This window comes from Leuciscus leuciscus, assembly GCF_965113295.1.
Source record: "Leuciscus leuciscus genome assembly, chromosome: 6".
NCBI classification, from domain to species: domain Eukaryota; kingdom Metazoa; phylum Chordata; class Actinopteri; order Cypriniformes; family Leuciscidae; genus Leuciscus; species Leuciscus leuciscus.
In genome coordinates, this window is record NC_138730.1 from 26,984,528 (window position 1) to 27,001,595 (window position 17,068).

At 38.2% G+C, this 17,068-nt stretch overlaps 1 protein-coding gene across 2 annotated transcripts in view; it reads left to right on the forward strand.

The window, feature by feature from the left end:
- The first annotated feature begins 320 nt into the window (after positions 1–320).
- Positions 321–17,068, forward strand: part of tesk2 (testis associated actin remodelling kinase 2) — a 29,454-nt gene continuing 12,706 nt past the window's right edge. The window contains exons 1-4 of one of the 2 annotated variants that reach the window (XM_082173872.1): positions 321–376; positions 4,476–4,772; positions 8,691–8,812; positions 12,081–12,129. In XM_082173872.1, the coding sequence (XP_082029998.1) occupies positions 4,548–4,772; positions 8,691–8,812; positions 12,081–12,129 (396 nt within the window). In that variant the 5' untranslated portion in view covers positions 321–376; positions 4,476–4,547. The other variant, XM_082173871.1, reaches the window with a different exon arrangement.

The following is a 17,068-nucleotide window of genomic DNA, read 5'->3' on the forward strand; positions in this document are numbered from 1 at the left end:
CTAACGGAATAAATACTTAAAATGTTGTCAATGCATTTCCCCACAATTGTTTATTGTTCTTACAATTGTTTTCGATCCCATAATACAATGGACTGCATTTTAAAACACACAGAGATGTTAAGAACACGGCCTAATAACCATTACTAATGTGAATCTACTTTTGTATATGTATTTTATTATGCCACAGAATCAAGCCTATCATTGGACAACTGTACCTTGAGTAAACATTTTGATTCGCGGAAAGACGAGTCAATCAATCGAAATACCCGCCCACAGTGGTATCTGCCTCCCAGTGATTGGTTCAAAATAATACCGTTTAAGAAGTCTCTTGTATCTCTATGGCCGACGTTGACGTCCATCTCCATCAAATGAAAACGTAAGTTTGGTCCGTGGGGAGAGGCAACTGTTATGGAAGTGGCTGTCTCTTGAATATACTTCATTGTATTTTAACTCACCCTACGTGGAATTACGTATTTGGCGATTCACTGCTTGTTAAATTAGTTAGGAATATAGAAACCGATTTGAAGAGCCTGACAGGATATTGAAAGAAGGACTCCATAGAAAGAGCTCGCACTTTATTTATTTTCTCTTGACCGCTTCATGTTTGTGGACAGAACGACGAAACATACGCAGCTATCTACTTGTGCACGTTGAAAATTGTGTTTCTGTAGGAAAGTTTATTATAGTTGCGGTAAATTAAGTTTTAAGACGCTCACACAGAGCTTGTCTTGTTTAATTCTTAATATAGCCTAGCCGACGCTTGGTCAAAACAGTGAATTATATCTCCATGTTAATGGATTGTAGTGTATGGCCCTTGTTTGCTATTGCAAAATGCAATGGGACTAACGTTAAGTGAAGGCCTTTCGACCGCCAGAATATCTTTGCTTCACTTTCAAGCCTGATGACCAGGTAAGACAATTAACTTTGTGTACTATATTTCCTCTTGGTTTTAAAGTACGTTGATCGTGATACCCACGCGCGTGTATCAGTAAACAATTAAAAAGCGCTTTGGTGTCCACATGTAACAGTTTAATGACAGCAATGCAGTTGCACCTGATCACTATTCTCAGCGGTATTCTGGTGCTTATTGTTTTGCAGAAACCGAGTTCACTTTCGGTCAGCAGCTCAGCATCAATTATGCGATCTCGGATTGCAACACTTGCACTTCCGAGTTGTTTTTGCGTCCGTTTTCTTCTGCTTCCCTAGTAACTACCCACGCGCAATTAGTGTGTAAAGCAGTTTGCAAATTCACCCTGATTGCTAGGAAACGTTGCCATAGTTTCCTTAACGTAGGCTATGTGTTTTTATTTATTAAATGATGGGGATGGTTTGTAATAATTCAACAAAATCGTTCAATTGTTAATAAATCGTTAATGTAATTTTATATATTGACCCTGTGAAGTGAATTATGTGTTTAGACCTGTAAAGTGTCTTAAGTATGCTCGTTAATAGGCCTATTTACGTCTAAGCACTTCTTAGCAACATCTTGAGAAGATTTTGAGGTGTTAAGATGATTCGTGAAAAACACCTCCTTACTGTTTTCAACAGTGGTTAGGTATGTCAAATGCATGCTCAAAATGTGTGGTATGAGCTGAAAAATGTCTGTACAAGATGGTCAAGTCCTTCTAATTTCTTATTTCTAATCTTTGGAAGCTCAGACATGCTGTTGTTCACGCCATCAGCGAGGTCGATCTGTCTAATCATGTCATTTAAAATACCTGGAACCTGTAGATTGTGAAGGCATTACAACCTCTTTTGGAATTTGTGTCTTTTTGGCTGCTAGAGATCACGAGTCAGATACTAGAGTAGTGCTAGATCAAATTGAGGTCTTGTTGTGCAACGTTTATTTAGCTTACTGTCATTGTTGTTGTTTTGGTGGAACCCCTTTGTAGTAGCCTAGTGCATAATTTTTGACCCTGTGACATGCTTATTTCCAGGCTGAGAGGGTTATTTGTGGAAATAAGAGATTGGTATATAGGTCAAATCATGCAGTAAGTTGAACATTGAGTGTTTGCTTCCCTTAAGGCTTTCCCAACTGAAGGTCAAGTTTGAAATGAGCTCTGTGGAAAGTTGCCACTGGAATCATGATGAAAACAGCTGTTTTAGGGCTTGTCTTTAGTGGTCCAGTCCTTCTTACATACTCCAGCTCTGAACACACTGTAGTTTTGGTTGCTTTTACAGTTAATCACATAATTAAGTGAATGTTTATGGAAACAAAAAACAGAGGGACAGCCCACCTTTATTATTATTGAAGGTCAGCCATATGATTGGCTCCTTCATTTGAAGATCACAGGAGGAATCTACAGAAATGGACTGAGTTGATTTATCACAATGTAGTGAGTAGAGCCAGCTGTTGAGCAGCCTAGGGCCTGCGTAAATGTTTTGGTCCTTTTAAAGTGGCTTTTTACTGGGGTGTGGCACTCGACTGTGAGAGTGGGAAGCCAGTGTTTAGATCCTGGCAGAGTTTTGTATTATTTATTTATTTATTTATTTATTTATTTCCCTATTTCATTCCCAAGCTTATAACTTGAACGTTGCAGGGACAGTTTATTCCATATCCGTCCTCTGTTATATGTCTTTTTCTTTTCTTTTTTGTGATGAATGAGGGGAAATGAGTGTGAATGGTTTGATTCTGTGTTCTTTTACAGAGAATTTAGTCTAGGTGATTCATTTTCATTCCAGTGACTGGATATTGTTTGTTTGGATAGTGTAAGAAATTGAAAATGTAAGCCACTCTGCACTTTATCTGCACTGGGATCTGTCTGCTGTGCACCCTTTAATTTGAAAGATGCAAAGTTATTACTTTATTGTTCACCAGGTGTGTTTACTACCCTATGGTATTTTCCACGTGTATTACAATTATCTTAGATAATTGTGCAAAACAGTTCTTACTACTTTGCTGATAGGGATGTTCCTCAAGGGTCGGTATGAGGGCTGATTAAGGTTTTTTTTTTTTTAACTGGTTGGTACAGCTGTCCTAAGCCCGATACTTTATTTTGCATTATTTTAGGTGTCGTCCAGTAGGTCCAGTAGGGGTATGCAATTTCAAGTTTGTTTGCAAACCGGCTACTTACAAATATATGGTAACAATCGTAACATTAAACATTTGGGTCGGACTTGCATTTGTTTTTGTTACATACTAGTTTGAGGTACTACTAATGTTAGCATCCTCTCAGCCTCCATGGCAAATATACTGCTGTTCTCCACTAATGTTAGCCTGGATGCCAGCCGAACTTAGCACCGCCCACAACATTTGAGGTCGGGAAGTTCGGTCTGGACTTGATCGGTGGAGCAACTATGCTCGAACCAGAGCTGTTCGAACCAATCAAATGTTCAGGGTGGGCTTTATAAGATGATGGACAGATGATCAACAGTAACGTAATCATCCACGTCACCAAAGAGCGCTTGGGTTGAATTTGTTTACAACAAAGATGACTGCCGCTGGAGAATTGAGGTGTGTAGATTCATCCCGTTGCGTCTGTTATAGAAGATATCTACAGCGCATTAATTTTAAAAGAGGAACAGAGAACCGCGATCATTTGTCGATCGGAAAGATGAATGAAGAACATGCGTCACTTACTCCGTTGCTCTGATTGGTTGTAGGTCTATCCAATTGAGTGCAGAGGCATTTTCTTTCCTGGTTCGGTTGAAACACGTCCCATAATCACAGCCCAATGGAGCAGTATCAGACTCATATTCTAACTAGAATCTGAGTATGACGACGTCAGGCTACGCTAATGTAGCATCTATTCAACAAATTACTTACTTTATAATGATATGAAAACATGTACTGTATACATACTGTTTCATTGTCCCTTTTAAATCCACATCTGGTGTCCCACTCTATGCAGTGCAGCCTCGCGTGTCAAAACAAACTCCACGAGGCATCAGTGATGGTTTTTATTTCGCCTCTAGAGGCTGCTCTCGTACAGTATAATGACAGCGGACCCTTCTCAGCCGCTCCAGCAACGGACACATCCCGGAAAAAACTCATATTTTTAAATAAAAAATGTCCTAAATCGATCTTCCAGGGAAATTACTGATTTCTCTGTTACGTATTATCCAATCTTTTAGTCCACTTAAAAACTAATTTTCTTACGATCTACTGCAAATTCACATTCAGATCTGCCTCCATTCAATCAACAACTGATGGAATAAACTAAGTTTCCATCCTACATTTTCAATAATCTGTTTTACTCCAATGTACATCACAACACAGAAGAAAATATCTTCTGTTTCATTTTGTATTTCAAATAGAGAAAGAATATTTGTGTAATGCAGATCAAGATCAAGCTTTTTCATAATCTACTCTTCAGTCTACTGCTCATGTTGGGTTTCTGGTTTCCTTCACTACAGATTTCTTATATTTGAGTAAACAAAACATATTCGGTTGTAATAAGAATGGGTAATATAATGGGACATAGCCAACGTGCTGTTATTAACAATATTTTACGTATCTGTTTATTCCTCTGTAGGTCTGGAAAGGACCATCAAAAATGTGAACCGGTGATTGATAATCTACCAGATACATTTTTGCACCAGCAGCAATGGAGCGGAGCAAACGGAACTCCATTGCTGGGTTTCCCACACGGCCAGATCGGCCGGAGGACCTGGATTGTGGAGGAGGAGGAGCAGAAACCGGTCTAGCACCGCTGGACAGGGTGTGTCCCTCTTCTTACCGGGCCCTCATCAGTGCCTTTTCTTGCCTGACCCGACTCGATGACTTCATCTGCGAGTGGATTGGCTCTGGGTTTTTTTCAGAGGTCTACAAGGTGAGATGGTTGTCTGATGACAAATAAGTTATTTCGATTTCAGTTCTTAGTCACTTGCCCTTACCAAAGTCCACTTGCAGAGTTGAGTTCTGAATCGGAATCAGAATGAGCTTTATTGCGCAAACACTTCAGGATTTTATTTAATTTTTTTCTTCTCTGAAGCTCTTGGTACATGCATGCATGCATACATATGACACAAATAGGAAGAACATTACATTTAAATAAGACTAAGAAAAAAAAATAATAATAAAATGGTATATTTCTGAACAGAAGACTTATGTATAGATTTGTGCATTATGTAGTGTATATACAGCTGTATGTATGAATTTACATAATATCTAATTATTTTCACACTCTCTCAAGTACTGAGGTATGAATTATATAGAAAGGTAGTAATTGCTGTGTTAATTGTTTAAGCTGGAGATAGCGTTGGGGAAAAAACTGTTGTTATGCCTGGATGTTCTAGTGCACAGAGATCTGCCTGAGGGGAGAAGCACAGGTTGTGGCCTGGGTGAGAGAGGTCTCTGATGATGTTACCTGTCCGTTTCTTCACTCTGAAGATGTACAAGTCCTGAAGGTTGGGCAGCTGCACACCAATTAACTTTTCAGCTGTCCTCCTAACAGTCCTTTACAGTCTTCTTATGTCTGATTTGCCTGCTGAACCAGATAGTTATGGAAGTGCACAATACTGACTCAATAACAGCTGAGTAAAACTTTTTCTGTTGACAAAGAGAGCACAACTTTCTTTCTTCCTGTGAATATGCTGACATGCTTAATTATAGTCGTAAGTGAACATGAAATCGTTTTATTAGATGTTTTTTCAGGTGTTTTGATAACTCCTAGTTTTTACACATTAGGAGGTGAAAGTTGTGTAGCCTTTCTCAAAGATAGACATAGATTCAGTGGAAAAGGCCCTAAAGGAGGAAAAGAAGGTTAATCTTGTGATTCAGCTGATGAGCTGTCATCCAAGTTGTAATGTCAGCTTTTGTTTTGTAAGATTGAATGTTGTTAGCTTAGTAATGATGATAGAATACTTCCTATTGGACTACAATACTAAGTTAACTTGTGCAAATAATGAAGAGTATAGGGCTGATCAAGCGATGACAGTACTGATCCCTGTGGTGACGGTGAAGATGAAACATAGCGGTCGAACATTGAGAATGATTCTGTTTTCTGACTAGCTTTCAGTGTGGTAAAACTGGCTGTTTTAAGTCTATTTAAATACTGTTGGGCTTAAAGTGTTGCATAATTATTTTTTTTTTAATAAAGTAACATTGCCTAAAGTAGCTTTGCCTCTTCTTAACCCCTCCTGATTGCTCACTGGTTACATATTGGCAAGTATCGTGACAGTGAACATTGTCAAGTCAGAAAATTGCCATTGTTTTGTTTTTGTTGTTAACAAAAAGCATCTGGGTGTTGATTAGAGTTTGTAATGTATAATTGTTTAGTTGTTAAGACCTACATTGAGTACTACCCTTGATGCTGAGCATCAGTGGTATGGTAAGCTCTGAGGGTTTATATTCACTGTGAATAATTCAATGATGTTTTGAGGTCAGAAAAGCCCTGAGAGAAGAGTGCATCATCATGATGCCCATTACTAAGATCAATACTTCTGTCATAGCAGTGAAAGCAGGGTTTTTCCTGGGTCTTCGGTGGTGGCGGATGAACACGGTCATTCCACACACAATACAAAGTACCCAATACATGTGAACTGTGAGCTCAGTAATGACAATAAATCCAAAATGAAAAAAGCAAAGAAACAGTTTGTAATATTAACTTCCTATTTATTTATGAAATAGAAAATAATTAGTGTCAGGACAGATTGCACGTGAACCGATCATCTCTTCCGCTTAACTAGTTACAACACGAAATAAACATGAATAAACATCAGAAGGTTTGTTGAAAGATACAGTACAATTTCCCAAAATCTGTATCATGTCACACGCTCAGTGTTTCAACCGTGGAAAGGCGTCAATAAAACCGCTTGCAAACAATGTCACATTTACATCAGAAAAGCCATTAAATGTAAAAAAAAACGCCTAAGTCAGCTAGAAAAGTTAACTTAGAAAGGGGCATTTTGTTAAATATATTCACTTTATTGCATATTCATTGTATTTTACATGTTCTTCAATGTGTTTGAATAATGCGCTTTTTGATGGCCACCATTTAAAAGTTTATATAAAAAGTGAGTAGAAACATAATTGTCATTAAAAATGTATTATTATAAAAACATCCTTGTGTAATTTAAATGTAAGTAGCCTAGTACAGATCAATTAACTTTAACCTTTGATATTATAATGATGCACCTACTGGGTTTCCCTGTGTAGTTTACAGCAGTAGTTGAGAGAGATTGTTTTTCTTTGACGAAATTAACCATGTACTTTACCTGATAGGCCAATAAGTCAATTCCAATTGTGAAATTTCAATGCCCTGCCCCAGTGTCAATAAATGTTGTTGTTTTTGTTGTTGTTGTTTTTTTACTTTATGCAAATGTTGTCTTTTCCCTTTATTTTCTTGTCAGAGTGAACCTGAATACTTCATTTGCATGTTAAAATCACAAAATATTTCTCCTGGGGGAGGATGCCCCCAGACAAGAACAATATCGTTTGTAAACATGTCACCTTTTTCACCTCTACTGAGTTTGCAGGTCTGGACATTACTGGTCAGTGTTTTGTTGTATATATCCATTAAGAATATTACCTCCCTTCCCCACACAGGTGGCTGAGATTTAAAGCACAGTAAATGACTTTAGGATGGCAGGCAGGGGGTGTCTGCATGTGGCACAGACAGGGGTAATGCGCTGAGCCAACTACCAGCTGTGATGGGGGTCTCCAAGAACCTGTCTGGAAAGCTAATACAATAATAGCATATTTCAGTTTATTTGAACATGAGTTTCAATGTGTATCCATATGATAAACTCAAACAAACATCCTAAAATCTCTCAGCGCAATGGAGAATCCCTAAATAGTCATATTGCTCAATTTGCTAATCCGTCTACGTTTGAGGAACCGAAAATTTTTCCTAGGACACTGGATTTGTTGCATGATGGGCAGCAAGCTGTGACTTGATATTAGCAGGACAGATTGAGAGTTTGGGTGCCGTAGAGAAGGCATCTGGGTCCATGTCTGACAGGCGGCTCTCACTGTAGGTGGCCACATGAAACGGGCTCTTCCCAGGCTGCTGATCCCCGAAGTGCGATTGGTTACAGACTGCAGTACAGTCAGCACCATGCATTTAAAGTAAAAGGACATGCTCATAAAATGTTGCTATGTTAATACAGAATTCAATGTTTTGGTTCCCTAGCACTTAATTTTGAGTAATCCTTCAGCTGTGTTTTTGTCTTTCTGCATGCATTTTGAGGAAGTCAGCGTTTTACAGACATATAAAAAAATACAATTTATTTTTATTTTTTTTGCACTAATGAGGATATCCTGTGGTTGATATTTGTCTTTTTATTGGTCAGTGCGATGAAAGCACAAAAAGGAAACTAGGAAAACGGATATGCAGAAGCACATTTTAGAAATATTGAGAAACCCCCAACCATACATGGCCAATAGTCATTCATGCAGTCAGTGTTTGTCTATTCCATTCTTCACCTCGTGCTAGAATATTGGTTGTGTAATAAAGATTTTTAACAATGATCTTCTATGGTAATGTATGTCACATCCTATCTAAGTGGTATTGTTGGTCTAATGTTGTGGTTATTACTTTCTCCAATGCCCATAATCATAGTAGCCAGTGAGAAGCAATGGGCCAAGATGCACTGAACAAAATTCTTTGCATTCTTTATATTCCTTTAAGATGAACATTCAGAGCATATAATAACTTACATCCTCATTTAATTTTGTCGGTATGGCTTAGTTCAAATTCAGAGTAAGACTAATAGAACATTTCTCATTCGCTTTGTCTTTGTTTTAGGTGCGTCACAAAGCTTCGGACCAGGTAATGGCCCTAAAGATGAACAAGCTAAGCAGTAATCGTGCCAACATGCTGCGAGAAGTTCAGCTCATGAACAGACTCTCCCACCCCAACATACTCAGGTGCTTTCACACAACATATTTTACTTTCATTTTAACACCATTGTCACAGTGGGTTTTACCCACACAGGCCACGGGTTCGAGTATCAGTACCGGCAGGCAGGAAATGTATTGTGGGGGGAGTGAATGAACAACGCTTTCTTCCACTCTCATTACCCACAACTGAGGTGCCCTTGAGCACGGCACCTAACCCCCAATCGCTCCCTGGGCGCCGCAGCAAAAATGGCTGCCCACTCCGGGTGTGTGTTCACTGTGTGTGTGTGTTCTATACACTGCTGTGTGTGTGCACTTTGATGGGTGAAATGCAGAGCACAGATTTGTGAAAATGTGCCACCATACTTGGTAGGGCTGGGTAAAAAAATCGATTTCTCGATTTTAATCGATTCTCATTTTTACGAACCGATTAGTCTACCCTGTTTTCAGTTGAAGAATCAATGGAACATTGTAGCATGCCTCATATCACCATACGCTTTGTGCTTTGTTAATTTTGATATGAAACAAAGTCTCAGATTTTCAATTCTGTCCATTTTATTACGAAAAATAAACCGTTTTGGCACTGTTTAGTGTAGCGTGACAAATCGCTGTAGCGCCACAGTTCAAGAGAAGCGGCAGCGTGGAGCGCACGTGAACTGATCATCTCCTCCGCTTTAATACCAGTTACAACGCAAAATAAACATGAATGAACATTGTTAAAAGATACCGTACAACTTGCCAAAATCCATCTCATGTAATCACTCGTGTTTCAACCGCAGAAAGACGTCAATGAAACAGTTTGTAAACAGTGTCACACATTGTCAATTATGCATTTTTATAAACTATAATCACTCACGCGAATCTAGTTCGCCCTTAAGAGTGACCTCTGACCCAACGTATGACGCAGGATGTAGGAGTAGCGTCAGCTTAGGTGAGAGTAACACCTCTCACGGTTCAAACAAATAGGGCTGGGCAGCAAAGTCAAGCTCCTCTTCTCTTATATCGATATCTGACATTTCTCTTTAAAAATTCTCTAATTTGTGACCGGTGTTTTGTTTTGCTATATTCTCTGCGCTTTATGATGGATGGATGTGCTTTTTTGTGCTTCAAAATCCATAGTACCATTCACTCCCATTATAAAGCTTGGAAGAGCCAGGTTTTTTTTTTATATTACTCCGATTGTGTTTGTCTGAAAGAAGAAAGTCATTAACACCTGGGATGGCTTGAGGGTGAGTGAATTATGGGATAATTTTCATTTTTGGGTAAGCTAACCCTTTAAGACCACAAATTAAGCATTGCAACATAACACAAGCTACATATTGTTCACTCTAGCTAGAACTAGCGAGGCAGCACAGATACACAGGACGCATTCACTCAAGAGAGCGCAAAAAAAACAGAGCGCAGCTGAATGGGAAAGACCACTGCAACTATTTTAACTTGACACTGTTCATTAAAAACTTCTGTCAAGTCTGTCGCCACAAAAATGGTCTGATTGCTTATTATGATAACTATGGTAAAGGTAGCACAAAAGACAGGCTTTGAGGTGTTTTTCAGTCAGCGAGCCTTCGGCAATACCCGCCTTCAAATATCAAATAACACCAAAGCCTGTCATTTTTCCATAATTTTTTTTTTTTTTATTGTTCTTAGGAAATATTTAAGAATTTTTCAAGAATTGCACTCAGGAACATTCTTACGAACTTCTTAGAATTGATCTTAATTTAACAAGCTTGTAACTAAACAGGAAAATAGAAGTAACGTGTTTCAAAGAAAAACACGACTGCAGTGTTCATATAAAGATATATGATGTAGCTTAATATATATTAGGTTTCCTACTCTTTGAACAAGGTGTGTGCCTCGTTTTATGCACTGCCAGTGGCTCAAAATAAATGGCGTCCTTTAAATAGTGAGACTGTGGGAGTGTTGCTTTCAATATGAATCTTTCTCTCCTTTGTAATGGAAACGCAGAGATGACCTCTTCCTCCCCGTTCCACAGAAATTCATTAAAAATAGATGGAGTGTAACGACATCCTGAGTTTAGATTTCATTGAGATCAAAAAGCCTCCTCTTGGTTCTCCGCATCAGCTCAGAGTAGAACTTGTGAGTTTTGTCTGCTGAGCTAGCCCGCACCTGAGGATGAATGGGGAATTGGACCTGAGAATATAAGTAGTTCAGATGTGGTGTTTATTTTTTGGGGGTTTTTTTGTATTTGTTTTATTTACTCATGTTTAATTATTTGTTACATTTATTTATATTTTTTATTTATTATGTTATGTTTATATGACGAAATGCCACCTAGAGAATTTTTTGTAATGCTTGGCTAGTTTGTAAAGCAGAATGTGAGCTTGTAGGTGGATGAGAGAGAGAGGGGGTCTGTGTGTGGTTTACAATCACACCATTGTTACGTCTTAGTGAATGGGGGTGGAGGGACTGTAGCGCAGACAGGAGAAGGCTGAGGGGATCTTTGTTGAAGAAATCCCAACACAGACCCGCAATAAAAGCCAGGCCTGGGGTTTATGGGGCCATAACTTTGAAAACAGACAAATTTGTATCCTGTGTAATGACTCGTGTGAGGTGGCCATTCAGAGACATAGATACGTTGCGTCATGGCTGAGAACACATTAGTGAAAAGCTACTGCATGTCTATATTATGTAGGTCCCACACTAGACATTTATCTGGTCTGTATTTTTGTTCATGTTTTTGAAAGAAGTCTTTTATACTCACCAAGGCTGCATTTGATTGATTAAAAATACAATTAAATGTAAATGTTGTGATTTGTAGCATTATAAATGTCTTTCTTTACTGTCACTTTTGAGCAATTTGATGCATCCTTGCTGAATAAAAGTATTTATTACTTTCGAGGAAAAAAAAACGTCCTGACCACAAACTTTCGAGTGGTAGCGTAAGTGGCAGACATACAGAGATATTACTGTTTTGACACATTCATACATATGTTGTCTGACTGTCTCACATTTTATAGTTAGTGTTGATGTACAGTGCCATAAACCTGTCTGAGAGGTGTCATTTGTAAAAGCCATTTTTGACAAAAGAAATGAACGTAGAGCATAAATAAGTCTATTTAACAGTAGCCTCAGAGAAAGTCAGCATTGGCGTAGATGACAACAGCTTAGTCTAATGATATTGCTGAATTAGTGCTCATTCCATTGTGCATTGATTTAAAAAAAAAAATATATATGGAGGTTTTTTTTGGCATCCTTGAAAAATCTCCTCAAACTTGTAACTTCTACTGCTTTAGAGCATCTAACGTCAACCTCTCTTTTTGTTTTTGTGATGTTGTAGATTCATGGGGGTGTGTGTTCAGGAAGGTCAGCTTCATGCTCTCACAGAGGTAAGCGACATCAGCTCAGACTCAGCACTTTCTTTCACCACACATCTCTTCCATTGACCCTTCATCATGGGCAATAGGGGTGGGTGATATGAACAAAATCCTGTGTCACGATATGAGTCATCTTATTTCACGATAACTATACATCACAATATAGTTTATATAGTTTTGCTTTAAGTATGTTTTTTTTAGAATTAAATTTTTTTTATACAATTGAAATAATTATTGTCATCAGTTTCAATATCACAAACTAATACTGGCCTGAGTAAAAAAACTTACTGAAGTGTAAAAAAAAAAGCAAGCTTACTGAAGACAAGTAAAACAAAACAAGCTTACTGAAGATAAGTTAACAGTCAGTGAGAAAATAAGAACAAGGAAACTAATTACAAGCAATAGGAAAACAAAGTACAATAGAACAGACAAATGAAATGGGCCTACCTGAAAAAACTTCAAGCACTATAAATAAGAAATACTACATACATTTTATGAAGTAATCAAATGTATAAAAAACACTGCATAGTCTTCACTGTGTAAATTAAATATACTTTTTTTTTTTTAAGTTACAAAAGTGATTCAGTCAAGAGCAGTTTAACTAACATTGAGACAGCAGCGGGTTTATTAGGCTGCCGTCACTTTACGAGTGAATGCACGGATCCAATATATTATTACACGTATTTTCTTTCTCAACTGTTTACTTTCACTTAAGACATAAATGACTGTTTATGAGGACACTTGTAAAGATGGGCATTTTGACGCACAAGTATGTGTATTTGCCCATCCAAGCCGAATTCGGTGGCAAAAACAACTCTGTTCGGTATTCACACGCTCTCTGCACTGTGGCTTCATATGCACACGTCTCTCAGACAGCGCTCAGAAACAGTCTCTAAGACAGTTCTCTTTCGCTGCTTATTGCTCTTTAACGGTTTAAAATCAATTGATTTTAAACCGCAATGCTTAAAAACACATTCAAATGATAAGCTTTTGTGACCATGCAGCACAGCAACGTCATGTGAGCTTAACCGTAATGGAGACGATAGTCCAAAATCCAATACCGGTTGACAAATTGTGCCTTTGTTGCCTTTAATTGTGTCTACTGGTATATTGCCTAATGGGCAGTACGTAAAACAAGACTACTTTATCACATTGATGGCACTGCAACAAGATAACGTTTAAAACACAGCCTTTTGTACCAATAGCGCTGTATTGAATTTGTTCTTGAATAATACTGGAAAAAGTTGGTTTAAAGCCGGGTGCACACTGTGCGATTTATAATGGTCCTTTTACGATTATTTATTGTCAGACTGTACGAACATGATAATCGCTGTGTTGCCATGTCACACTGTAAGATCTCAGTTGTCATTAAAGGGGTCATATGATATGATTTTGTTTTCCTTTTTCTTTAGTGTGTTATGTAGCTGTTTGTGCATGTATAAGATCTGCAGAGTTACAAAGCTCAAAGTCTTAAACGCAAAGACATATTCTTTGTAAAAGTTAAGGCTCAGTCACGCCTTCTTAAAACGCTTCGTTCAAACATGAGTTTCATGACACAGCCCAAATGTATACACAAAGAAAGAAGGCGGGAACTTTTGTTCTCGCTGTATTATATTTCCTGCCAGCACCGACATATTGTGGAGACGCTGTGTTTTTCCTTGCGAAAGCCAAACTACTTTGTTTGGCCTTCCAAAAGAGGACACAATTAGAAAAACAGTGGTTAAGCTTTATTTACAACACTGTTCCAGAACATTACAACCAAAATATCCGACTCTGTGTTGCGCATTTTTCGGAGGACTGTTATCAGAACCTGGGAGAGTACAAGGCCGGCTGTGCACAAAGGCTGATTCTAAAAAGTGGGTCAATTCCATTTTTGCAAGTACAGTCTAGTACTTCTGACTCACAGACACAGCCTGTAAGTATATTTTCATATTTTAAGAATTTGCTACTGACTATTCAAACGCAAGTTTTGAGCAGTATAGAGTAGTGCTTGTATGTCATTTCTACGATCACAAATGCAGACATGGTTTTATGTTTACGTGTTCTCACCCCCGTAGTGCGGCATGACACGTAAAAAGACAGTATACTATAATCAGTAATTATGTCCCCAATTAAATAAAACCTTACCAATCTGACATGTTCTGGTCCAGTCACCCTGGCAAAGTTGATCAATCAGCTTGGTCATCTGCATTTTCTGGATCAGATTTGGTCTCAAATTGATAAGGTAGTACCGACATTATCACCTGTCATTATTGCTTTGGGAGCTGATGTTCCAAATATGGTAAGGGGCATGACATTTCGGTCACACACGTAAGGTATTCGGGCCAATCACAATGCACTGGATCGCTGGCCAATCAGAGCACACCGCGCTTTTCAGAACGATGAGTTTTGTAAAAATCAACGCATTTCAGAAAGGCGGGTCATAGAAGAGCAACAATAATGTACGGTATGTGTGAAATAATGACTTTTTTTTTACCTAAAACCACATAAAGACATTGCATTAAACCAAATACACAAAATAATGTTCTTTTTAGAACCATTTAATGTCTGTCAAGAGACGTTAAAAACGCACGCGCGCAAGAGCTTGTCCAGTGTTTTACATCATCAATCAATGACACTTTCGGTGACAGTGAGCTGCATTATATGCGGCATTGAAATGGAGGCTACAAAGAAATCTCTAACATTAATTTTGGTCATGGCTTGTCTTGAAAAACAAATGGCAGACAATTTGGCAGTCGTCGTAGAAGTCACACTGCAGGACTGTGAGTCAAATCTTCTGACACTGCCAGAATTTCGTCTGAGGTAAAATTTGATCGCAACAGTCATTAATCGGCTGTCGGTCAACATGTCAAACTAACAATCAATGACTTCATATTTTAGCCAAGGATCAGAGGAATCTTTTAGGATTTGCAAAATTTGTCTCAGACGGCAAAATCGTGGCCAAAATCGCAGTGTGCATCCGGCTTTAGGCCGTGTGTCCACCAAAGCGTTTTTACTCGCGGCTGGCGTGTTTTTTCAATTGTTTTCAATGGGAGCGCCGCATTTTTAAAACGCCATGAGCGTAACGAGGCGCTGAGCGTCTTTTTCACGCCGAAGCGCTGAGCGTTCGGTGTTTTTTACTGGTCGCCGAGAGTTGAAGAATGTTCAACTTTTGGTAAAACGCAGCGCTCATCACCGTCACTTTTTACCCAACCGTCCAATCACAGTGGAGGAGGGGCGGGACTAATACCACACCGACCAACCGCGTCCGCCACATGATTCTGCTTGTACAACGTCAACAGATGACAACAATAAGCATAATAACGGAACAAAATCAAGAGCCAGAGAAAATACATTACATTGTATTGACATTTTAATATAGAATCAACACAGAAACAAAATATGTGTGAAATGAGATACTAGTAAGACTTTCGCGGATATTCCGTATCATAACAAGCAAAGTGTCTCGGTCTCAACCGTCTCAACTGAAAAAAAACGCTGCGCTGCCAAAACGCTCTCAAGCGCCCACAGCTGAGCGTTTTTAGCAGAGCGCCTGGCGTTTTCAGCTGGCTAAAAACGCTTTGGTGGACACACGGCCTAAGTGTTTGCAGTGTACCTTGATTCCTAAATTGGTGGCATTTCCCCCTGTGAATCAAATGACTCACTATGACATTGAACAGTTTACTCTTTGTTTGCAGTGGCCCGAGGGGAAGTATTCTATTAGAGAGCCCACTGGCAGTCCCTTAAGGCATGATGTATTTTTTCCATCTCAAACTGTGTGAGTGTTTTATGCCTGTATGAATGCTGCAGTGCAATATAGTCCTATGCTGAAGATAAACATCGATTGCACAGGTAAGAAGGGTACATATTTGTGCAATGTGCATAAATCATTATCCTCCAACTTGAACCAGTTGATTTAGTTGGTGTGTGAGTGGGGTTTTAAGCAAAGCAATGGCCTTTTATGAAGGTTAAATGAAAGCTTTGTTTTTATAAAAACAAAAACAAAGATTAAATTGCAGGCATTGAGCCAAATGTTCTATCGAAAGACTGCATATGGGCCGGTTCACACAGAAAGCGTTTTTTTGCTTTGAAAAACGTGAGATGCAGGCTGTGGAATGGGGAAAAAAGATGAAGTCTCGAGATGAAGAAAAAAAAAGATTTTTTTTTTTACCTGATTGATTATTTCAGAGCTTTGCATAGCTAGGAAAATGTATTCAATATAAAAAAGGCCCATAAGTTATTTTATTGATAAATTAATAATTGTGTGAAAATTATTTATTAATAAAAAGTTTGAGAAATCACACTTTTGAAATTAGGCTAACTTGTACATCCAAGTTTTCCAAGACAGTGGAAAACCTGGTTCTTCATAAGAAAAAAAAGTTAGCACATGGTTGAGAGCCACTGCATTAGAGGAAGTCTTTTAAGAATAATGAAAATGCATTTCAAAAAGTCAAAAAGAATCAATCACCATCAAGTAGTTTTTAATGTAAAAAAAATAGCCTTTTAAATAAAAATGAATCGATTGGCTATCAACTCACCGATTTGCACCTTTAGGAAAACTGAATAGTCAAGATGAGTAAAATCTTTGCAACTGCACAAAAATTGTTTATACTGTAGTTCATACAATATACTATATATATATATAGATATATATAGATATAGATAGATAGATAGATAGATAGATAGATAGATAGATAGATAGATAGATAGATAGATAGATAGATAGATAGATAGATAGATAGATAGATAGATAGATAGATAGATAGATAGATAGATAGATAGATATATAATGTGTGTGACATGATGATACATTAGTATTTCCATTATAGTCTAATCTATTGCAGATCCCTTGTTCTTGCCGTAGCCCTGTGACCTTTGCTCTGCTTTTTTCATGCATGTTGACAGAAAGGGGTATAACTGCAGTTGTAATCACTGGCCTGCTGAGGGATTATACTATTTTTCAAAGCCACTG